This window comes from Phacochoerus africanus, chromosome 4 (genome assembly GCF_016906955.1).
Source record: "Phacochoerus africanus isolate WHEZ1 chromosome 4, ROS_Pafr_v1, whole genome shotgun sequence".
NCBI lineage: Eukaryota > Metazoa > Chordata > Mammalia > Artiodactyla > Suidae > Phacochoerus > Phacochoerus africanus.
This window is the reverse complement of record NC_062547.1, coordinates 34,440,880-34,466,086: the sequence shown is the minus strand read 5'-3', so window position 1 is coordinate 34,466,086 and position 25,207 is coordinate 34,440,880. Positions and strand designations below refer to the sequence as shown.

The following is a 25,207-nucleotide window of genomic DNA, read 5'->3' as shown; positions in this document are numbered from 1 at the left end:
CAGCTATGGTTGTGGCGTAGGCTGGCATCTACAGCTTCAATTCGACCCCTAGCCTGGGAACTTCCATATGCCACAGGTGTGGCCCTAAAAAGAAGAAAAAAAAGATATACCTGCAGAGACAGGCCCTTTGCTCCTATTTCTATATACCCAACAATAGACATGTAGCATAGAGAAGAGAAAATATGATCAGCATACCTTGCTTGGTATTAGGCTCAGCTCTGCTAATAACTAGGTGTATGCCTTTGAATTAGACTATTTGTATTCTGAGCCATGGTTTGATCCAATCTGTGAAATGAGTGGCTTAATCTAGACTTTAATTCCATGAGTAGAGACCATGCCTATTTTGTTTATAGGCCTCAGTATCTAGACTAGTATAGGGTACAAACCGCCAAATGAACAACTGTAGAAATAAACAAATTAAGATGGCTTTAATAACCTCTTTGATTGTAACATTCTTTGATTCCATGACTTCTACTATTAAGTGCTCAGAGCAGACCCAGCATTGTCTGTAGTTGCTGGGGTTGACACTGCTAACTTCTGTGCTTCAGCTCCTTATTTACGACATAAAATGAATACTGCTTACCATAACCTACTTCACTGACAATTGCATTTTTTCAGAATAGCTACAAGTATTACTAACATGCGGTAAACCACATTTTGGTGTTAAGGGTTTGGACAAGAGTCCTAGTGTCCATAATCTGACTTTTTAGGTATTCATAAAACTCATGAAATTGTAGCAAAATTTTGTGTTTTTAAGACGATGTGTGTTTCCCTTAGGAGTGAGACTGTAGCAGTCATCGAATTTTCAGGAAAAAGGATTAAAAACGATGGGAAAATTGTGGTCATGTGTAAGAATCAGCCCAGGGCTCTAGGTGCCAAACAAGCAGCACCTGTGGATGCAGAGGCCCGTGCAGCCTTTGAGAGGGAAGACAGGTGGGTGTCAGGCCAACAGAGGAAGGTACTTAGCAGGGTCTAAAGAATCTTGAGAGGGGCTGTATTGGCCGGCGGCCTTGGTTTACCTGGCGCACCCCTGTAACTCCATTCCTCTCAGGCTCTCCACCTGGTCCTCTGAGTCATGAGCATCTTCGTCCACATCTTCCTCCTCCTCCTCCCCGTCACCATCGTCGTCGTCCAACGAGAAGCTCTGGTAGCCGAGGGGAGACAACAGCGACAAGGTGGAATTGCTGCAGCTCAGCGGCGGCGACAGCGAACACACCTCCTGTCCCCGGGCGCCCTCCATGAGGGCGGAGAAGGAGCCGGAGGAGAGCCGAGACCTGGACCTGCAGGCGGCCAAAAGCCGGGTGTCCGGAAGGGGCGAGGTAGCCCTCCACCGCCCGGCGCCCCTCATCCGGCCCGCCAACTTCAAACCGGCGGAGCGGAGGTCCGGACGTGCTCTCCCATCAGGCCCTGCGCGCGCCGGCGCGGCCAATCCGGGCCGGCGGTGTCCCTACGTTGCCAGGGCGACGCGTGGAGGCCGCCTAAGCTTTGTCCGGGCCTGCAGAGCGTGGCTTCGGGCGCCAAGTCCCCGCCTACTCCCTGGCTTGGACCTGCACTGCTGCTTGTAATTTAACCCCGAGCTCAACTCCCCGACTAGGTCCCGCTCGTGGCTGACAGCTTGGAGGGCCCGTGCCTTGTTTGCTATGGTGGTGTAGTAGTTCCTTTCGTACAGGAACTGTGCCGTCACTGAATAAGGCACATACTTTTAGGAGGAACTAGGCAGAAGCCAAAAGCCAAAACTACCCCTACATTACAGGGTCAGGGCTACAAGGATCAGATGTGATTTCTCTCAGCAAATGGCCACAAGTGGGTGTATTTTAAGGGCTGGGGGCGAGCCGTATCCAAACTTACAGGTGTATCCAGTAATGTACTTTTGGTAAAATCTTTCATTGTTTTTGGTAGCACCTCGTCTGCCTCGCATCTTAGAGGAATTCTCGTTTGTTTATGCATGTGAATATTGGGGCTTCTCTGACAATCTCTTGTGTACTAGGATCTTTGCTAAGGACTGATGATATATAAGGTAAAAGCCTTGCGATTACATTCTTTGGTGGTGAAGAACCATACCATTAAAATATTCTGTGATAGGCATTTGATGAGGAATGAGAAAAACTGTGGGACCTTGGAAGGAGCACTCTCCTCTTAGGAACTAGGGATGGGGATGAAGGCAGTCAGGGAGAGGTGATAAACACTAAAGTTGCTTTATTAATGCTGACAAAACTGTGTACACGTGTAAGTAAATGGGCTTTGTCCAGCTCATAATGCTCATTGTTAGTAGAAGAAATATCACAAAATGAAAACAAAGAGTGGCTAAAGCAGCACACAAAATTTGTTACTGACCAAAGAGTGATACAAAATCTTTGACGAAATTTAGATCTGCAAATTTTGACACTAGAGAATTATATACAGCAAATAATAATAACCAAGGGTAATTCAGAAGGCAGAAGCTATAGTTAATAAAATATGATGTGGTTAAAGCTATTTAAACGGAATGTAAATTTTGTTAAAATTTTCAGTAAAAGCATTAAAAATGGAAGAAAAACGAAGCAATTCGAGTAAGAGAGGAATAAAGATGGCTTGAATTTTCATACTCTATTCCAGTTATTCAGTATTGGTGTGTACCTAGAGCATCTCTAGGGTCATTAACAGCAGCAGAAGGCCCTGGGCCACTTCAGAGCTTCACAAAGGAGTAAACTTGAGAAGCTATTCCCAACAGACATCACCAGCCATTACTGAAGCATAATAGGAAAAAAACATATTTTGATAGGAAAGGGACCAGATTTGAATCAGTGGTTTTCCTCTTATTTGCTAAGTTTCCTTAAACAAAGTTGTTTTGCCTCTCGTAAAAATCTTTTACAGATTTACTCTTCTGTAAAACAGGGAAATAATCTAACTCCTCGTCATATTATCTCATTGATTCTCAAAGCTTCTAGCATAGGACCAGAAAAGAAAAATGGTAAAGGGTAACTTGTGTCATTTAGACTCCAAAACTGTTCCACTGTAACTTCTTGGTATGGGAATCTAAAGTGTTTTAAACAAATTATGCCCTTTCCTTGATGCCTCAGAATCATAATCATGACCAACCATTGCATTATGCTGCAGCAACCCTGGAGCCATGAGGCTAAGAGCTGCTGGTATTGGTGCTTGAACATAATCAAGTCCTGTGGTCTCCTTTCTTACAGCACATTTTCATTACTGGAGCTCAGAAACCATAATCAGTTTTGGTAGAATTACATAAAATGTATAAATAAGCTCAAAGAGGGCCTCTCCCCTTAGGATTCAGAGTATTAGTACCTTCTCATTTTCACGTTCCTGGTATATTTGAGATAATCTCTATTTTTTGCTGGCTTCGTAACTTCCTATAAGGGAAGAGTAATCTTTGCTTGAAAATCTGTTACAAAAATAACCCTGCTGAGTTCCCACTGTGGCTGGACATAGTCTCTGTGAGGATGCAGATTCCATCCCTGGCTTTGCTAAGTGAGTTAAGGATCCAGCATTGCTGCAAGGTGCGGCATAGGTCACAGATACAGCTTGAATCCAGTGTTGCTGTGGCTGTGGCTTATGCCTCACCTGAAGCTCCAATTTGACCCCTAGCCCAAGAACTTCCATATTCCATGTGGCCATAAAAAGCAGAAGAAAAAACAAACAAAAAACCCAAAAAACCAAAAACAAACATTACCAAGTAATAAAATTAAAAAAAAAAAAATTACCAGGGAGCCCTATGGCAATATATTACACAACTTAGAATACTGTATCCCTGGACATATTGAAATATTTTCAGATGAGACAGTATGTCTTAGATTTACATCAAAATAATCCAAAGGGGAGTTCCCATTGTTGTTCAGCAGAAACGAATCTGACTAGCATCCATGAGGTGGCAGCTTTGATCCCTAGACTCGTTCAGTGGGTTAAGGATCCGGTGTTGCCATGAGCTGTGGTGTAGGTCGCAGAAGAGGCTCGGATCCTGCGTTGCTGTGGCTGTAGTGTAGGCCAGCGGCTACAACTCCATTTCGACCCCCAGCCTGGGAACCTCCATATACCGAGAGTGTGGCCCTAAAAAGACAAAAAACAAAACAAAAGCCCCAACAACAACAACAACAAGGGAAGTCTGAGAAACTCACAACCAAGAGGAGACTAAGGAGAACGATGACTAAATATAATGTGAGATTCTCGATGGGATCCTGCAACAGAAAAAGGAAATCTGAATCAAGTATGGATTCTAGTCATTAGTAATGTATAAATATTGGTTCATTAATTGCAACAAATGTGCCTTGCTAATGTGAAATGTTAATAACAGGGAAAACTGAGCGTGAGGTATATGGGAACTCTCTACTTTCTTCTCAATTTCTTTTATAAACCTAAAACCATTCTAAAAATAATAATAATAATCCAAAGGGTAGAGGGACTTAAGAAGGGTGAGTGAATGTGATGAAGATGAAGCAAGATTTACAACTGCCAAGGTTGGATGATAGGTGTGGGCAGTGAGGGCTGTGGAATGAGAGGAGGGGTAATGTGACTATTCTACTTTGGTTATGGGAATTCCAAACATATACCAAAGTTTAAAACAAACATAAAAAGTGTCTTAAATTAAGAGGAACGTGGACTTCCCATTGTGGCTCAGTGGGCTATGAACTCAACTAGTATCCATGAGGGTGTGAATTTGATCCCTGGCTGGCTGTAGTGTAGGTCACAGACTTGTTCAGACCCCGAGTTGCTGTGGCTACTAGCTGCAGCTCCAATTAGACCCCTAGCCTGGGAACTTCTATATGCCATAGGTGCGACCCTAAAAATCAAAAAAAAAAAAAAAAAAAGGAAAAGGAACTGGATGCTGGTTTGGGTTCTAATCTGCTATGTGTGTCAGGTATTCACATAAATTTCACTAAGCCCTCTAATTTCCCATCTGTAAAATGAGGTCTTGATGATTGTGACTATTGAGTTACTTCTAAGCACAGTATTCCATCCTTATCCACAGGGGACGTGTTCCAAGAACCCCAGTGGATGTCTGAAACTGCAGATAGTACTGAACCCTATGTATATTATGTATATGAATTTATAAATTAGGCAGAATAAGAGAATATCTGAATTGCCAGCATCACTATTCTCATGCTTTGGGGCTATTATTAATTAAAATAAGGGTTACTTGAACACAAGCGCTGAGATATAGAGTCAGAGGTGGCTACTAAGTGATTAACTGGAAGGATACGCTGGAAAAAGGCATGATTTGTTATGGAACGTAATGCAAGAATTGCACAAGATTTCATCATGCTGCTTAGGGTGGGCAATTTAAAACTTATGAATTGTTGGGAGTGCTTGTCTTGGCTCAGGAGAAATGAATCTAATATCCATGAGGACACAGGTTCAATCCTTGGCTTGCTCAGTGGGTTAAGGATCTGGCTTTGCCGTGAGCTGTGGTGTAAGGTTGCAGACATGGCTTGGATCTGGCATTGCTGTGGCTGTGATATATGCTGGCGGCTACAGCTCCAATTCAACCCCTAGCCTGGGAACCTCCATATGCTGCGGGCATGGCCCTAATAAGACAAAAAATAAAATAAAATAAAAACTTATGAATTGTTTGTTTCTGGAATTTTCCATTTAATATTTTCAGACTGAAGTTGACCATGGACAAGTAAAACCATGGAGAGTGAAACTATGGATAGGGGAACAGAGGGCAGACTATTGCATTTGGGCAATTGACTGCATTTGGAATCATGCTTTTTTTTTTTCTTTTTCTTTTTAGGGCCATTCCCGTGGCATAAGGAAGTTCCTGAGGCTAGGGGTCAAATTAGAGCTTCAGCTGCTGGCCTACACCACAGCCATGGCAATGCCAGATCTAAACCTCATCTGAGACCTATGCCACAGCTTATGGCAACACCATATCCTTAACTCACTGATCGAGGCCAGGGATTGAACCCAAATCCTCATAGATTCTATGTCGAGTTCTTAACCCACTGAGCCACAATAGGAACTCTGATACAGGTTTTTTAATCATTTTGTTTTTGTTTTTTGCCATATCCACTGCATGTAGAATTTCCCAGACCAGGGACTGAACCCAGGCACAGCGTTAACCCAAGCCACTGTAGTGACAACGCTGGATCCTTAACCCACTGTGCCACAGGAGAACTTCAATTATTTGCTTTTAAATAATATCTAATTAACTTAATAATTAATTTAAGAGAATTAATATCTTATATTTCACAATTTGTTTTCCAGGAGTATGATTCAAACTTAGGATGAAACCTCACTTCCAAATCCCAGTAAAGTGTTCTCCCAGCATTTCTTCTAATACTCTTAAAAATATTTTACTTTAATTTACTTAAACAATAAGCAAATTCATTCCTATAGCTAATTATAAATTAAGACAAAATAGATCACTTTCCAGAAACTTTAATAATTCAAGACACTGCATACAATATTGTATTTCCTACTATATGTAGAGTAGTTTACCACATTATTTTAGATATCTCCTGTTCTAAATGAATGCAGTGAAAGTACTCAGTAACATGACTTTTAGGAAAAAAAACTTTTAGCTAGATTTTTTTTTTAACCAAGTTATGATTTAATATTTATCAGATGTGTAATATACAAACAGGATAGCAATTTAAAAAACGTGTGAATAGTTGGCCTTACAAAATTACAACACACTGTAAATAAATCCCTCCCACATTTTATACAAACTACATGATTTTGATATACAAAGATTCTGTCTTTATTACACTGACAATGTACAACCAAGACTATTTACAATGCAAAAAGTATATAAACCACAATTTAACATTCTGCTACTGGCAGCCACTATAGTTTAGGAGGTAGCTTTAATTAAACGAAATGAACAGAAGCCACATTTCCCAACTTGTGTTCTAAAAATAATTTACATAAGATAAAAATTCATTATATGCACATTATGTACAGTTTAATTATTAAACTGCAATCTAGCTTAATGTTTTTTACTAAAGTATATCCTGAATAACTAGTATGGCAGTGGGTTTGCTATTGATTTAGCATATTGTTCAAAAAACATATTGAACATTTATGATTTTAAGACTCCACATAGTGACATGTTAAAAGTCTAGATGAAAATCAAGTAAATTTTTTAATTTTTAAAGACAGAGGCCCAAACTTTATTCCTTTTTTTTTTCTTAGTAATATATTTGTCTTGTCTCACAAGAACCATTTCTGAGCTGTTGCACAGGCTCCTGTAAATCACAGTAAGGGGAAAAATGTGTGGACGCATCCATATAATAGCCTAAGTTTAAGAGAATCCAGCTCGCTAAGAAGTAAATGTAAGTGCTTTGTGTCATGATTACTACCAATTTATTCCAACTAAATGAAATCATTTGCCAAAATTTATTGTCTGTATAATTTGAACTATAGGTAGATAATATAACCAACAAAATTGGAATATACGAGTAAAGCCAATGATATTAGGAAGAGTTTTATCAATGAGAACATTACAGGAAGCCATCAAATCCCTCAGATACCATTAAAATCCCATGTTAGTAGTTTAGCCAAATTTACTAAACTCATGCAGCAATTATCGCTTTACTTTTTCCTAGCTGTGTGATCACAAAAATGGAAGAAAAAAATTTACTCTGATTGAAACAAAGCAAAGTATGACTGAAGACACATGTGTTCAGGTATTCTTTGAAAATATAACAGTTGTTAATATTGTTTTAAAAACATCTTCGGGTTTTAGATTTTATAAATCTCTTAAGCAAAATTGATGATTCTAGTTTGTCAAAGATGGAAAATGCAAGAAGATAATGCCTACATATACTCTCCTAGTTCTATCTGGGAAACAATCCCTTTTTTTGGCCCTGCAGTAAGTTGTCCTGAGATTAATGGGGAGACATTAGGTAAAACGAGCAAGACTTTTTTCAGTTATATAAAATCACCGTTTAAAATATTCTTAAAAAATATTAACAGCTGTTCTGTATCCTGTGCTGAATTGAAAACCAGGTATAAATTTGCTGCTTATGGATCAGAAAAACCCAAAATTATATTGCTATGAGATACATAAAATCTTTTTCAATTATAAATTTTGTTTGGAATAGACTACACATTGCTTGGACACTGCATTTTTTCATCAGCTGATAAGTTTAGGCACTTGTTCCTTGAAAAGGTCTGGTTTAAGAAATAAACTGCCACCTTCTCCTTATTTAAGTGACACCAGGCAGTGATCACAGAAGTGCTTCCAAGATGAGACATCAGATTAAGGTTCATTCTACCAAGACTGTGATTTTGGTTGACAGGGGAACCAGTTACAAACACATGGATTCAGTCTTTGACTCTTGGGAGATTGTAGGCATAGCGCACCAAAGGGAATCCTCGACTCTGATAGAAGCAGGCTCGTCCACAGGCCTGCACCTGATCAGAACTGTCCGAGACAAAGGAATCTTCTTCATCTGCATAATCGGAGTGGGCGGACTGTGTGCCACAGTCAGACCAATAGCCATCTGGTCTTTGGCAAGAACCCACTGCCAAGGCAGGACAGCTGTGTGATTTTATTAAGTGTTTGCAGGACACTGGCTTTGTCAACAGAAAGGACTCGCAGCAGTCACACACGCTCAGGTTACCCTGCAAATGTGAGTACACGCCACAGTCATAGTAGAAATCCTGGTCCACGCAACCAGCTTGGCTGCTGGTGGAAACTGACACAGAGCCGCTTTTCTTGGTGATATGGCGCTTCAGTAACTTCCAGTCTTCTTTAAACTTTGGGTTAAAGAAAACGTACAGGACTGGATTCAGGCAAGCAGGCAATGGGAAAAATATCAGCGTAACAGACTTCATTATTTCAGGGCTGATAGAGATTGCAGTGATCAATGGTGCAAATGAGAAAAATGCAACGGGGCAGAAAAAGATGCAGTTGGTGAAGATGAGCCAAGCAACGTGCTTAATCATGCTAGAATGTGAGTTCTCTGAAAGGTCTTCTTTTTCCAGGTTGCAGTAGAGTTTAGTGTAGATAATGGCCATTAATAAAAATGCTAGGGAGTTTAAGAGCACTAAGGTTACCGTAAATCCCAACGATGGGGTTTCCCCTGTGGGAAATGGCAAGCAAAGGGGTGATGCAGAATACTCCCCTCCATGGAAAAGGGGGAAACAGCCTGCTACTGCAGCCCCCAGAAAAGCAAAAAAGGCAGCAATCTGAAACTGTTTGAGATGATCGCTTTTCCCATTTTTCATTATATCTTTTGCAGATAAGCTTCTTTCCACAGCTGCTAACATTAATAAAAATATGGCACTTTCAGAGGAGAAAACGGCAAGAAACCCAGCTATTTTGCAGCCACTGCCAATCTCCCACCAAATGCCAAATTCAGCAAATCGGCCCCAGGACACGGCATCCAGAAAAGTTAAGATGCCAGTATAGGCTCCCATGAATAAGTTAGATACAGAAATCAGGCCTATGAACAGTTTGGAGGAAGGCAGTGATGTACAAGATGCAAATGTTGTTAAAATGACAAGCAGGTTGAAAAACAAGGCCACCAAGAAAATGAACCACACAGTGAGACGGATCATCCAACTTCCCAGTAGATATTCACAGGGCTTAAAAGCACCTACAAAGAAAGAGAGAGAGAGAGAAATAAAAGAATAACTAATCTGCTACCATATTGAGCTAAATTGAAAAGATTACATTTCTTAGATATTTTCAACATTGGACTAGGCTATTGAAAATATATCTTAATATATTGTTTTAATATATTTTTATCTCATTTCTTTTATTAATTATTTGGCAAAGTCAAACAATGATAGTTAAAAGAGAATTTTTCACTTTTTCTTATACCTAATATACATAGCACAGTGTCTAGGATGTGAGAGGGACTTCATATACTGAGGGCTTGGAATCAGATGAACCAGGGTTTGAGTTTAGGGTTCACAACTTGTCCTCTTACTTGAGAGGGCAACTTAAAACCTTTATAAACTTCATTTTCTCACCTGTGGATAATGACATCTATTTCACAGAGTTGTGTAGTTTAAGTAAAATTACTTACGTAAGGTACTTAAGCAGGCTACTGGGTACTAAGTTGAACATAATAGTTTGGGGTCCATTCTACTTCCTTCCTAGTCCTAATATACTTTATATTAATGATATATATGCATGTATTATATATATTTATATATATATGTACATTTCTCATAGCTTTCAAACGCAATCTGATAAGCAGGTTAAGATGGGTATAATTATCCCCATTTTTCATCCAGAGAAACTGAGATTTCAAAGTGCTTGGTTGACCTGACAAGGGTCATCCAGTAAGACAGTATAGGGAGGGATAAACCACACTGATGTTAACTAGTCATATAAATCTATGTCCAATAAAACCCTGCATAATTTAAAAACTAGGAGTGCAAGAACTAATTTAGGGAAGTTCCCTTTGTGGTGCCTCAGAAATGAACCCGACTAGTATTCATGAAGATGTAGGTTCGATCCCTGACCTCACTCAGTGGGTTAAGGATCCAGTGTTGCCGTGAGCTGTGGTGTAGGTCACAGATGTGGCTCAGATCCTCCATTGCTGTGGTATAGGCTGGCAGCTGCAGCTCCAATTTGACCCCTAGCCTGGGAACTTCCATATGCCACAAGTACAGCTCAAAAAAAGCAAAAAAAAAAAAAAAAAAAGAAGAAGAAGAAGAAAGAAAGAACTAATTTAGTAGCTGAGTTGTCTGTTTGAGTAACTGACTTCAGCATGCTAGTTATGTCCCAAATAATAACTGTTTTATTTTAAAGTTAGTTAAGGAAAAAAACAAGATTTTGTCCACAAAGCACAAGAAAACTATGTACTGCAATAGCCCAAAAGACACATTCTGACTTATTTTTCTGGATTGTCCTGAAGTTTGACACATCCCATAAAGCATTGTAATCACAGAGCTAACAAGCCAGCTCTGCACCATTTCTATCATTGTGACTCAAGAACTTAAAGACATTTTTTTCCTAATTAATTTTTTATTCCTCCTTCAGGAAAGTGTTAAGAGGAAGCTTTCACCTTTACCTCTGTATCTGAACCCGTCTGCAAGGATCAAGGAGTAACCCATCCAGCCTGGGAGAACAGGACACCCTTTGGAAAGTGTTTGACTAGTGGGTGGAGAAACTTTCCCTCAAAAGCCTGGGAAGCCAGCTCCATCCAGTCTGTCTTTGGAAACCTGCTGCTTCCTCCAGTTCTAACAGAAGGTTCCTGCTCTCCTTCACTTCCTGTTTCTGAGTCAGCACACGGGTGTCTCTGTGTTACTACAATTAAGGGGAGTGGAAGAAGCAGGCCTGCGATTAACTCCTATTGCAGCCTGGAGAGATGAGCTCAGACCAACTTTCCTATTGGTTGACCCTTAAGGTTGAACAGTAGTATGGAAGAGTGGAATCTCTGCATATTTGGGTCTAGCCCCCAACCCTTTGCTTTTATTACAGCAAAGAAATTCCCTTCCTTATGTACATTCGCTAACAGAAGAACCCCAGAGGGACAAGTGAGTGAACTTTACCTCTTAACTTCTAGTAATCAATATAGAAATGGAATAAAATAATTACATAGACATAAATGATTCTTGTCAATCCCATTCACTCCTCCAATCACTTTAAGCTTATTCTCTGCACCAGGCACTGTGCTAAGTATTAAAAGAACACATGCACAGCAGAGTTCCCAGCATGGCTAGGCAGAGACAAATCTGACAAGCATTCATGAGGACGTAGGTTCAATCCCTGGCCCTGCTCAGTGGATTAAGGATCTGGCATACCCGTGAGCTGAGATGTAGGTCACAGACGTGGTTCAGATCCAGTGTTGCTGTGGCTGTGGCGTAGGCCAGCAGCTATAGCTCCGATTCGACCACTAGCCTAGGAACCTCCATATGCCATGGGTGTGGCCCTGAAAAAAAAAAAAAAATACACAGCCCCTGAAGCTGCTCACAATTCAGTAGTAATCATTAAAGAATCCATATACTTATGATTCTCAGTTATAAAATTAATGTCCAATCATCCTGTGCAATCAACTGAAAGAATCTACTTCATAGCACACAATTTAGCCATTGTTTTCGGTTTTTTTTTTTTGTCTTTTTCATGGCTGCACCCACAGCATATGGAAGTTCCCAGGCTAGGAGTCTAATTGGAGCCATAGCCACTGGCCTACTTCACAGCCACAGCAACATGGAATCTGAGCCGCGTCTGTGACCTACAGCACAGCTCACGGCAACGCCGGACCCTTAACCCACTGAGCGAGGCCAGGGATTGAACTGACAACCTCATGGTTCCTAGTCGGATTCATTAACCACTGAGTCACGAGGGGAACTCCTTAGCCAATGTTTAAATTTTTCTTTAATTGTAAAATTCTAAATACATCTTCTCTGATGGATTAGCCAGAGTACAACCTCACAGTCACAACCAAATATGTGGTGTCAGTTTAGTAACTTTCGCAAGTCTACTAAAGTTCAATGAGATAAAATAGAAAAGTAAAGACAAGATTGCATTTAAAAAAAAAAAAAGGTTAATAGTAAGATCCTTATAGACCATTAACTTATAGAATGGGTCTTGGAGTTAAAGTTGCATGAAGAAAGTGTCTCTCCATCCTTAATGTGTATAATCCTCAACTAGAGAACTTGCTGATACAAAGATTCTGAATCCCTGAGAGATGCCAAGGAGTTCCCACTGTGGCTCAGTGGTTAACGAACCCGATTAGCATTCTTGAGGACGCGGGTTCGATCCCTGACCTCGCTCGGTGGCTTAAGGATCCGGCATTGCCGTGAGCTGTGGTGTAGGCCACAGATGCAGCTCGGATCCCGTGTTGCTGTGGCTGTGGCTATGGTGCAGGCCAGTGGCTCAGCTCCGGTTGGACCCGTAGCCTGGGAACCTCCATATGCCACAGGTGCAGCCCCCACCCCACAAAAAAGAGAGATGCCAAAACTCCTGGTACACAGACCACACTGTCAGGCCTTCTGAAACCGTCTAGTCCCACACCTGTTACAGAAATCACATCTGTCCCCAGGAGTTTTAGATATATTTGCCTAATGTCTGTTTAAAGCAAGAAACTGCAGCCAACTATCTTGGCCTTACCTGTTGAGGGTGTACAGTGGATAATGATTTGACTGTGTTCCTCATTGTCAACACTGCTTGTGACACCTGTTCCATCAGTGGAACCTGAATATATAACACAAACTGTATTTAATTCCAGCTTTAGGCAGTTCAAAGGAGCCATATTTTCTAATGCATCTTGTATGTGATATGAGTTCAGATTGTACCAGCTCAAAAACATATTAAAGATGATGAGAACATGGTACACAAAAGCCATTTTTCTCCACAGATTTCATATTGATCCTTCACAAACTGCTTACAATAAGAGACTTTGATTAACGTAGTAAAGAATGTTCTATGTTACAAAGTTCAAGCACTTGCCTTTCTCCTTTGCCACACTGTAGTCTTGTAGGCTGTTATCATCTGTGTTTGAATGTGCATAGGAGTCACAACCCCAAAATGCACAGCACTGATAAGCATATGGTACAGATAAAGACCTGGAAAAAATTGCAAAATCTACCCTGAATACCAGCTTCACAGACATGCTTTTGTTTTGTAAAAAGTAAATACTTTAAACTGATCATTATCCTCTCTGGAATCAGTTTCCTCATCTGTAAAAAATAAAAAACTCTGGTATCAAATGACACCATGAGTTTCTCCATTTATATAAGGTATGAAAAGGTGAATTTGGATCAAGCCATATTTAAAAGATAATGGCAGGAGTTCCCATTGTGGCTCAGTGGAAATAAAACCAACTAGTATCCATGAGGATGTGGGTTTAATCCCTGGCCTCATCCCAGTGGGTCACTGATCCAGCATTGCCATGAGATGTGGTGTAGGTTGCAGACATGGCTCAGATCTGCCATTGCTGTGGCTGTGGTGTAGGTCAGCAGCTGTAGCTCCAATTTGACCCCCAGTCTGGGAACTTCCATATGCTGCAGGTGCGGCCCTAAAAAGCAAAAAAAAAAAAAAAAAAAGAGGTAATGGCAATACTGCAAGGTAAAGTAAAATCTGATCAGACTTCTTTTACAAATGAATTAACCACACCCAATTTATCATAAGAAACTGGTAGTTGCACTTAAAATAAATGTCCCAGGTCCTATGCGACTTATATCATTAAATGAATTCACTTTGTTTGTATAAGTATAATGAAGATTTATTCTCTTCTCCCACAATTATATTCCTAAGCCCTCTCTCTACTATATCTCATGAGAGTCCTCCCCTCTTAACTCTAATTCCTCTGTGAAGTATTATAACAGTGTATTGATTTCCGGTAGGTTCACATGTGGTTTCTGCCATCATGTTGCAAATGACAAATCCCATCATATATAAAACCATTCTGATGTAGAGCTATGTTACCTCTGATATCAAGGTCTACAATTCCTATTCTCAACAACAATGGAATAATGCTCTGTTCCATTTTTTTTCCCCCTAATTTAATGAGGATCAAGGATGAAAATACTCTTAAATGATAGACTCTCAGAAAATCTGGGAACCACAGGAAAAAAGGACACTCCTGTAATTTGGAGGGCTACCAAAACCTCCACAGAAGAAAAAAAAAAAAAGAAAGAAAGAAAAGAAAAGAAAAATGAGCAAAAAACACACCTGAGATTAACAAAGTCTTTTGCTGCTAAGGCTTCTTTCAACTTGAAGTTGCCCACAAGTTTCAGTTGATTTAGCCCATTTAGGCCTTCCGTTGGAAATGAAGTTAATTCATTGAAACTTATATCTCTAAAAAGTGAATGAGACTTCAAATTAACTCCTAAGATACAAATCACATAAAAACATCTGTACATGTGCTAACATCATACATATTAGAGGTCTAAGAGGAAGTTTAGGTGTGAGAAAACCATCTTAGAAGCTGTCACTATCTCATAACAGGTTAGCATTTATACAAGGAAACACCAAACAGAGAAAAAGATTTGGATAGGTCAATGCAAAAACACAAGTTTCTGCAGCCTATTTATTACTTCCATGATATTTCTGCATAAGACTGTCAACTTACAGGTTAGTTATTGACCCAAGCTTGGCAAAAGCTCTGTCGTGAATTTTATGGATCAGGTTTCTACTCAGATCTCTGAAATGATTAAAAAAAAAAAATTGTCACCCATTTCAAATAAACTCAAAATGCAGTTACTGTGACTATACTTTAGAATCTGCTGTAGTCACAGTATCCCCAATAAGATAACAAAAATCTTTAATCCTAATCAACAACATTTTTTGTGTTTATGTTGAACGGTTCCCTTTCATGACAATCTATTTCTTGGAATGTGTTCCAGGGAGCAGTAATTCTTTTGGCATCTGTTTTAAAACAGTTGTGAATTTTCTTCCCCTTATCACTCTGGTACCCATTCAAACATATAAATGATATGATATAACCTTTGGTACTATTAACTAGGTGAGGAAAAGCACAGCTCCTAACAAAGCTGAAAATAAAAACAGGCTTCATGTTATTTGCCATCTCAAAGGTTGGTGATAAGACTGTGAAGGAAGACAAATAATCAATATGCAAACAAGAGCATTCCAGAAGGGCTTCAGATATCATTCTTTCCCCAAGCAGGAAATAAGAACCCTATCAACAGCCAGAGCCATATACTACATTCAGGAACACACCCTGAGGAATTCTGATCTTACAGAATTAATAAAACAGAGACATAATCTGCAACCGCACTCAAGTCGAACCTTAATGGAAATTTGAAGATAGGGTCAATTCATTCCATGTCACGTCCCCTGGATAAAAGGAAAACTTGACGAACGTGGTTTCAAATCATGAAAAGGCCAGCTAGCTTTTCATTGTTGTCACTTATCAGTGCTCTAGAAGTGATGGCAGTTAGGAGCCAGTCCCCTTGCCCACTGCTGCCCGGACCCACAGTAAGCCTGTGAGCAACCAGGAAAGACCCAGCAACCTAACTACCAAGAAAGTATTTTCTAGTGGGACCCATGTTTAATTTCTTAATGGGGATCAACTGGAAAACAGATTTTAATACATGTAATGTCACTTCACTCTCAATAATGTTTCCATTTTTTTCCTGTATTTAAAAAAAAGAGTGTTCCCTAGTTGAGTGAATTGTGTTTTCCGCACTGCACGAAGGCCGTGACGTGGTATGCCTCAGTAACCTCTATGTTCCCAAGTGCTTAATAGAGGACTGGGCATCAATATACGCTCAAATACAAAGCACTGTAAAATATTTTCTTTAACTGAAATCTAGTTGATTTACAATGTGGTGTTAGTTCCAGGTATATAACACAGTGATTTAGTTTTATAAAATCTGCTTTTGCAGATTCTTTTCCTATATAGGTTTACAAAATATTGAGTAGAGTTCCCTGTGCTATATAGTAAGTCCTTGTTGGTTATCTATTTTATTTATAGTAATATACAAAACACTTTTTAAATGAGTGCTTCTGCTGCATAATAGCTATGTTTGTCATGACAGATACCCCAGTTCAGGGGTCAGTTACCTTTCTCTGCAGAGGCCCAGAGAGCAAATATCCTTCATCTCTTGGGGGAGGGGGGGTGCGGTCACGTGGTGGCCACTGCAACTATTTGTCTATGCCAGAGCTTGGTGAAAGCAGCTTTAGACAATACTTAAACAAAGGGGCATGGCTGTGTCCTAGAAAAACTTAATTTACAGAAAAACAAGGCTGGCTGGATCTGACCCACAAGCTACAGTTTGCCTACTCCTGCCCGGACAAACTGGCAAGCTTCATTATTATGACTTGAACATTCACAAGATGCATTTCTCAGGCTATACATGTTATACTTTCTTACTCACAAATGGGCAACCTCATAAAAGAGCGAAGGTTAAAAAAAAAAATACTGAAAGGAAATTATTTATGAAATACCACGTGGTAAAGTTTGGAAAACAATATTTATATATAATAAATCCTCTATTTCTGTATATCTAGTAACACAGGAATTGTAATGACATTAATTTACAGCTTGACGAAATTTTTATTTGTCTCTAATAATCAGAGAGGAACTTACAGAATTCTTAGGGATGTCAGGCCTTGAAAAGTACCTTCCTTTATTTGGTGGATCTGATTACGTTGCAAAGAACTGAAAACAGAATAAGAATGAAAGATAAAAGAAAGAAAAAAATATTTTCTATTTTGAAAAATGACTTTTCTGAAGTTCCTGTCATGGCTCAGAGGTTAACGAATCTGACTAGCATTCATGAGGATGCAGGTTTAATCCCTGGATTAAAGATCCAGCATTGCTGTGAGCTGTGGTATAGGTCAAAGATGTGGCTGGGATCCTGCGTTGCTGTGGCTGTGACGGTAGTATAGGCTGGCAGCTATAGCTCCGATTCGACTCCTAGCCTGGGAACCTCCATCTGCCATGGGTGCAGCCCTAAAAAACAAAAAAAAACAAAAAAAAAGGAAAGAAAGAAAAATTACCTTTCTCACTTAAACTTTTCCTAAGTTTAAATATTTATCAGTAACATTAATTGATCTGTGAAAAGTAAAGAGAACTGTTGTTTCCACATCTGTAAGATGAAAGGGCTAGACTAACTGGTATTCCATCCACAATTACATTGGGAGTTAAGGTACACTACCCGAATTCCTCATAAACCCCTCTCAGAAGTGAGAGCAGGAAGACAACACACCATACCAAGTACCACAGAAGGAAGGGTAGAGGAAGGAGGAAATAAAGAATAGGAGTATTGATGCCTCCTTCTCCTCCCCTTCCAGTTAACTTTATCAGAGCTGTCCTCTATAGCTACGCTGAAAATATCCACATCTGGTCCAGTTTTTGTTTGGTTTTTCATATACACTGCCCTCCCCCCAGCATGTCTCACAGAATGCCTGATAGACAGGTGCCCAATAAATGCTGGTCACATGAACACACCTGGTACATCCAGGCGTTCACTCATAAGAACACCTGGTTACGGGAATTTCTAATTTCTCAGCATGAAAGCCATTTATTGAAAATAGGAAATACTCGAAGAATTCACAATAGACCACAGCCAAAAGAGTAAGTTAAAGACAAACTTACATTTCTTCCAGAGCATGGCAACCATTAAAGCTTGGAAGGTCTTTTATGTTGTTGTAAGACAAGTCCCTTAAAACAATGGAAATTAACAAATTAGTCTTACATTATCAGAATACTATATTAAAAGTGCTTTACCCAAAAAGCATCAAGAGTAGCGCTAAGATCTGTAATAAAAAGATATGGCTGGGAGTTCCTGCTGTGGCGCAGTGGGTTAAGAATCCGACTACAGTGGCTCAGGTCACTGCGGAGGCCCAGGTTTGATCCCTAGCACTATGCAGTGGGTTAAAGGAGCTGGGCTTTCCAAGGCTGTGGCTGGGATTCAGTCACAGGAACTTCCATCTGCTGCAGGTTCGGCCATTAAAAAAAAAAAGAAGAAAGAAAAAGAAAAAGAGAGATGGCTAACAAGAAAAGCAACTCTTTTTTTTTTTTTCCCTAAGACTTGTAAGCTTTCTAGAGTACCACAGTAATAGAGTAGGCTTATAATAAATATGAAAAATATAGTACAGAAAATATATAAAAATTACATAGCATTGTTTTTTAATTTATATTTTTATAATATTGTTTATACCATAAATAATTTCTATGTCATTGTTTAATTAAAGAGCTATTGAGAGAAGTGGTATGAGTACTCACATGTTAAAAAATATTTATATTAAATAAAAAATCAGGACTAGTTAACTCTCAGTTAATCCCACTTCAGTTTTTCCTCAACGGTGATCCCTGTGTTTGATATTCCGTGACACCACTTAATTACTTGCTTGATCAATTAGTCACTTATTTTGTTACTCTCTCTCGCCATTGAATACTTATTAACAACTTAGTCACTTAACTGTTTGTTCTTGTGACATTTTTACATCCTTTATTTACTTTTAATTTCCAGGGCAGCTTGGAGATTTTGGAAAGCTCCATGCTTGCTGGTTCCTGATCCAAGAAAGATTTGGGCTCTTACTTAGGTTATGGATGAAAGAGCAGCATACAGAGAGCTAACTCCCCTGAAGCAACTAGAATAAGAATGAGGAGTCAGGATAAAAATAGCAATGAAGAAAGGGCCTACTCTGGTTTTACTTCGTTCAAAGTCAAGTCACAAGACATGAGATATATACATAATGGTATAACCCAATTCAAATAGACATGATAGAGAGTTTCCTTTGTGGCTCAGCAGTTAACAAACCCGACTGGGGTCCGTGAGGGTGCAGGTTCCATCCCTGGCCTCAATCAGTGGGTTGGGGATCCCACGTTGCTGTGACTGTGGTGTAGGCCAGCAGCTGCAGCTCTGATTCGACCGACCCCTGGCCTGGGAACTTCCATGTGCTGCAAGTGCAGCCCTAGAAAGCAAAAAAAAAAAAAAAAAACCTACCCAAAGGGCTATTAAAACACCTGTTCATCTCCACCATGCAGGGAATAAATAAGAAATAATTATACCTTAACATCATCTAATGAAAAGAGCTCATTAAAAATCAAACTCAACCTGTGTGTAAAATATAAAAGAAAGGTAGAAGGGACAAGAAGTCTGACTTACAAAGTCCTAAGCATCTTTTGTTCTTGGCACAAATTACTGGATATGCTGCTTATCTTCGTACCTGTCAGTGTCCTATGGAGAAACGTTTAAGAAATGATTCAAGTTGAGATGGTAACCAAAATGCTCTTCTCATAGGAAAATAAATGTTTACATATTTGCATATGGACTGTAGCCTGTGTCTCCCACTGCCCAACTACTCTGTCAAGTAGGCAGGGGAGAAGAGGAATTAACCCTCAACACTCATATCATTTTCATAGACATACAGAAAAGCTTGCGACATGAGATGTTAACATTGCCCAGACGACAGGCTCGAGTTCTCACATGGACCAACAGGCAAGAACTAATCCATAGCCACAGCCTGACCACAATCACCTGCTAGTTCTGCTACCCCCTCATACACAAAACACCTGAATTCAAGTTAGCATCCTGCCCCCCAAACCTCATTTTTGTCTTTTCTTTCAATCAACCTGACTCAGTGCTCTGAAATCTTCTTTTCACCCCTTCCTTTTCTGTGTCCCTCTGTGCAGTCAGTCACTGGTCCCTGTTCTTTCTTCTTCTGTACCTCTCAGCATTTGACCCTCTCTCTGCATTTTTACAGCTGTTTGTCAGATCAAGGGTGAAATGATGCCAGGAGGGGCTGGAGGAATCTCAGGCCAGCAGGGAGGAACTCCAGTGAGGGACTGATGACAGAACTCATAGCTAACTGTGTTCATTTTAGCCAAGTGGAGTTTTCCCATTGCCACCTCACCATTCTAGCTCTAGTCTCTTCCTTTTTTTTTTTTTTTTTTTCTCCTGTCTTTTTAGGGCTGCACCTGAGACATATGGAAATTCCAAGGCGAGAGGTTGAATCGGAGCTACACCACAGCCAGGGTAACTCAGGATCTGAGCCTCATCTGCGACCTACACCACAGCTCATGGCAACGCTGGATCCTCAGCCCAATGAGCAAGGTCAGGGATCGAACCCGCATCCTCGTGGATACTAGTCAGGTTCGTTACTGCTGAGCCAGGATGGGAACTCCCTGGTCTCTCTTCTGGCCCTCATCACACCACCCCCTCCAACATTTTCAATACCTTCAAACTGCCTTAGGGGTCAAGTTTAAACTCCTTAGCTCAATGCTTCCCATCTTCTTTTCTTACATCTCAGCACGCACAAAAACGGTAAACTATGCGGCATCTGTGGTAAGACTCCCTGTGGCAGAGACCTTAGCCACATCAGGCCCCACGTGGCTGCCTAGAGGACCGAGGTCATCAAGATAGATCTTAGATGCACCTTCAACCCATTCACAGACCACACATGGAGAAGCCTTGCCATCACCAAATGTTTGATGTTCAAGTTTTGTCATTTTACAATGACAAGCCAAACAATATTCCAAATTTCTCCACACCATTCCCCATTCTATTCTAAACATGCAATTCTAGCTCTATTTGATCATCTGTTATGTCATACTTAAGTATAGTTTCAGTATTCTCCATTTTACTAAATCCTGTCTTTCTAAATAAAAGACCCAGATCTGGGAAACCTGACAGTATCCAATTTTGAAACATTTCATCTCTTCCATAAAGCCTTTTCTGACAGTCCACATCCATTGTTCCACTTGTGAATTCCTAAAGCACTGCTTCTAATTTGGCACTTACTGCCTTATACTTTCGGGGACCTCTTCTGATCTCACCTCCACATACGAGGCTATCCTCTACCCTGAGCTGACTGACTCAAACCCAAACCCAATAGATTCATCTCCACACATGATATTCACAAAGCAAGGCTGTAGGAATCAACATCGACTTATCATTATCACTAAAAAGCACTGGCAACCAACTAGAAGGCCAACGTGGTATTATTTTTACTGAGCCCCTCTTCAAAGGGTCATACTTACAGACTCTCCAAATGGACAGTTCCAGTCAGATTGGGGAACCGCTGCACCATGCTTGCACCACGAATGACTCTTTAAGAAATTTGGAGAGAAAAAGTCATTTAAAACAAAAATGTTCTACTTATTTTTTACTTTTGGGGGCCATACCTGTGGCGTATGGAAGTTTCTGGGCTAGGGACCAAACTGGAGCTGCAGCTGCTGGCCTACACCACAGCCACAGCAATGCCAAATCTGAGTCTGCGACCTACCCCACAGCTCCCGGCAATGCTGCATCCTTAACCCACTGAGTGAGGCCAGGGATCAGGGATCAGGGATCAGGGATCAGGGATCAAACCCACGTCCTCATGGATATCAGTCAGGTTCTTATCCCAATAAGCCACAATGGGAACTCCCTCGTTTTAATTTTTTAAACAGTTTAAAATTACAATAACACTATACCTAAAAAGATTAGTTTCATCTCTTGATTGGACCTGAGAGTGTGATGATTTTGACCAAGTGTTCACATAAATAAGAACCATCATAAATTTTCAGAATTGTTCTTTGGACTTCCACCCAAGGACAAGATTTTGTTTTCTGGAGCTACAGTGATAAATTCTAGTTTCCCTTTAAAATAATTGTGTAAATATTCAGGTTTGTTTTTAAATTTCTCTAATACTTACAAGGAATGCAGATCAGATAAATTGTGAAATGCCGAGTTCCCCACAAAAGATAGAGGATTATCATATAAATGTCTGTAAAGATACCCAAAAAAAGCAAAGTTTTCAAATGTTCACAAGCACTCCAACACTAAATCTATGTTCACACAGTTCATATATCTAACAGTCTGAACTGTCATTCTTCATCCAGATGTTTAGTATTGTACAGACATTGCTTTACATGATTCTATACCAAAAAAAAAATTTTGAAAACTACTTACATAGTTCTTAAGAGTGGATTACCATCAAATGCTCCATCAGGGATAACAGAAATAGAATTACTATGAAATAACCTACAAAGATAGGAGAAAAATATTTTTGAAATGCTCATCCCCTTGTGAAAAAAATTTAAACCCCAATATCTACTTCGGTTCAGTAAGATGTAAAAAAACCTGATAACTACATGAAAATTTCAAAAATGTGGGGAAATTGTATTTTTAATTCTATCTCATCTTTTTTAGAACCATACCTAATTCTATTTAAATCCACTGCTTAGCTTAGTATCTGCCAGGTCCTTTATATATATTTAGCTTGCTTCATCCTCAAAAGACATTAGATTGCAAAAATCATAAGGTACTCTAACCCCCAAATCTCTCTCGAGGTTGCCTACATTTAGTCTTTAAGCAACGCATTTCAGAGTATTAACTATGGACTCATGACACACAATCTCTGTTATGCCATATGTATTCCTATCTCTGACCTTGACAAACACAACATTTAAAAATACTCCCTAATTGCTTTCATTTATCTAAATATTTCCATTCTTTCAAGTCCAGTCAAATTCCTTCTCATGGTGATGTCTTTTCCAATGTCCCCAAGCCTCAATAAGGTCTTCTTCTAGAATAAATTTATTTATCCTATTCATTCAGCACTTATTTCCACCAATAAGCTGCTACCTCTGTCTCTTATATGGTCAACCTCCTCAATGGGAGTAAGACCACAGCTCCTACAAGGCAGAGGCCATGCATTATGGCTTGTTTCACCAGAATACAGCCCTATACAGTAATCTATGCTCAAAATTGTCCATACTAGCCAACATAATTCAATCTGTATGGTTGGGGGTGAGGTGTATTATTGCATATGTAATGAAACAAAGATGTTCTAAAATCTCATTGTTAGACCATTAAATGGTGAGTTCTAAGGATATTAAGGCATAGAGAGAGTAAAGCAATACTCACAGCTCTTTTAGGCTGGGAAGGGCTTTAATAGCCTGAGGAAATTCCCCCAAATTATTATAATTCAAGTCCCTAGGAAAAAAAATTGGGAAAATATGTAAGGACACTGAAGAGTGGTCACAATTTATAAGGCATTTTGGTACAAATTTTTTTTTTTTACACATCACATCTTTCTTTACCAATCAATTGCCATTCTATTCAATTAATTTACACCTTTTCTTAGAATACTGAATAGAAAAAAAAATCTTAATTCTTCCGTGATGTCTTAGTCAACAACTTTAAAAGTCCAAAGAATTCTCGGAATCACATACTACTGGTGCATTCAATAAATAAATCATCTAAATGGCAATTCTCCATAAAATAGAATTTATTGACTATCCTTTTATAGATGACAGTAGCCTGAAACTGAGGTTTCTATTTGAGATTGAGAGCAGCTTTCTGAAATTCTGGCAAGAAGGCAGCTGACTTTACCCCTACCATCAGCAGGATGACCTAAATTAAGCATGAATAAGGGGAAGGACCAGGATGGGTTCACACAAGCACTGTCCTCAAATAGGTTACAAAATGTTGGAAAAGTTGCATTAATTAGGAGAGAGAGAAAAGCCACAATAATCTGTATTTTTTTAAAGTCTTAATTCTGAAATTTAAACTTTCATTTCTTTTAACCTAAACAGAATGTTTAGCATATGATCAGCATGATAGATTTCAAAATGAGATGAAAACAAAATCAAAAGCCCATCTCCTTAGAGACCTAGTTTGTTTTCCTTTGAGAGAGAGAAAGAGAGAGAGAAAAGGAGGGCAAATCAAAATTTAACTGGGAATAAAAAGTTTAATTTTAATATAAGTGTAATAATATACATGGTTTAGCATCAGAAAACCCATCCAATTTTCTGTTCCACTGGTATTTACATACTTAGAAAAGAAGAAATGGGTTTGGCAGTATCTTCTTCAAGAGCTTCAACTTTCAAATATTCACTGATGTTTACTATCCTTTAGTGGTTTAAACAGGAAAGTGAATTAACAGAGAACTAATTAAAGATTTTAAGTCTTCTCATCAACTGACAGTTAACCAGAAAATTCAATTAAATAAAATATTATAAACCCTAAGAATTCCATTCAGATGTTACCCAGCTAACAGATATTCTCTGAATCACTGACCTTACCAGTGGCAAATATCATAAATCTCTGAATAAAGGCAACTAACACAAGCTAAAACAACAAAAATACTCCTCTTGATTACCCACAGCTGCACAATGTCTTTTGCTCATATTGTGAAGCAACAGACAGTTGAAACAGCCAGAGTTTCCAAACACTTTAGCAAATAGAAGCAACAAATGTATCCTAAACAAAATGGAAACTTCATGGCATTTAGCATATAAAAGCATAGTATTCAAACCTACTGTTAACAATTAGCAGGGCAACTGAGATCATGGAGAAAACGAAGAAACAACTTTTCCAGAATTAATTTTAAAAGGCTCAACATTCTAAAACTATCATCCATTTTAACAAAACCAAAATTTTTGAAAAGGTATACAGCTTGGCAGATAGAGCTGCTTTTACCATATGCTTTTGTAAGAAATATCAAGTTCAAACTTGTGCACCATTTTTAACCAGAAACCTTAGATTAGTTTTCATGACTGTGTTAATTGAAGACAAGCCTTTAGTCATATATTAGAGCAAATTAATAAAGAGCTGAACTCAAGGCCATTATGTTTTTCCTTTTTCTGCATACTTGCACTGTCAACATCCCAGTGTGATCAATCATTCAAAATATGAATACACTTACAAGGTCTCCAGGTTATCGAGTCCATCGAAACAGTGTTGACCCAGGCTTTTAATTTTATTGTTATGAAGATGCCTATAGAAAAAAGCATCAAAATGATTTTCACCTTACCCAGTAGCAACTATTACAATGTTTTAGAGGTCTAAATTGGTAGAGCTTAAAGGAATGGTGCAACTAAACATTGCCACACTTGACTAA

At 39.3% G+C, this 25,207-nt stretch overlaps 2 protein-coding genes across 2 annotated transcripts in view; both read right to left on the bottom strand.

Moving 5' to 3' along the window:
- Window positions 1-1,419, bottom strand: part of CCDC34 (coiled-coil domain containing 34) — a 37,973-nt gene extending 36,554 nt beyond the window's left edge. Inside the window, exon 1 of the mRNA XM_047776113.1 lies at window positions 1,020-1,419. Within this exon, the coding sequence (XP_047632069.1) occupies window positions 1,020-1,348 (329 nt within the window). The 5' untranslated portion in view covers window positions 1,349-1,419. The remainder of the gene's footprint in view (window positions 1-1,019) is intronic.
- Window positions 1,420-6,362: 4,943 nt separating this feature from the next.
- LGR4 (leucine rich repeat containing G protein-coupled receptor 4) overlaps window positions 6,363-25,207 on the bottom strand; it is a 108,997-nt gene continuing 90,152 nt past the window's right edge. Inside the window, exons 6-18 of the mRNA XM_047776112.1 lie at window positions 25,013-25,084; window positions 23,230-23,298; window positions 22,273-22,344; window positions 22,016-22,087; window positions 21,360-21,428; window positions 19,486-19,557; window positions 17,970-18,035; window positions 16,959-17,030; window positions 14,979-15,050; window positions 14,579-14,704; window positions 13,355-13,470; window positions 13,016-13,099; window positions 6,363-9,545 (exon numbers count right to left, since the gene is read on the bottom strand). Of these exons, the coding sequence (XP_047632068.1) occupies window positions 8,269-9,545; window positions 13,016-13,099; window positions 13,355-13,470; window positions 14,579-14,704; window positions 14,979-15,050; window positions 16,959-17,030; window positions 17,970-18,035; window positions 19,486-19,557; window positions 21,360-21,428; window positions 22,016-22,087; window positions 22,273-22,344; window positions 23,230-23,298; window positions 25,013-25,084 (2,239 nt within the window). The 3' untranslated portion in view covers window positions 6,363-8,268. The remainder of the gene's footprint in view (window positions 9,546-13,015; window positions 13,100-13,354; window positions 13,471-14,578; window positions 14,705-14,978; window positions 15,051-16,958; window positions 17,031-17,969; window positions 18,036-19,485; window positions 19,558-21,359; window positions 21,429-22,015; window positions 22,088-22,272; window positions 22,345-23,229; window positions 23,299-25,012; window positions 25,085-25,207) is intronic.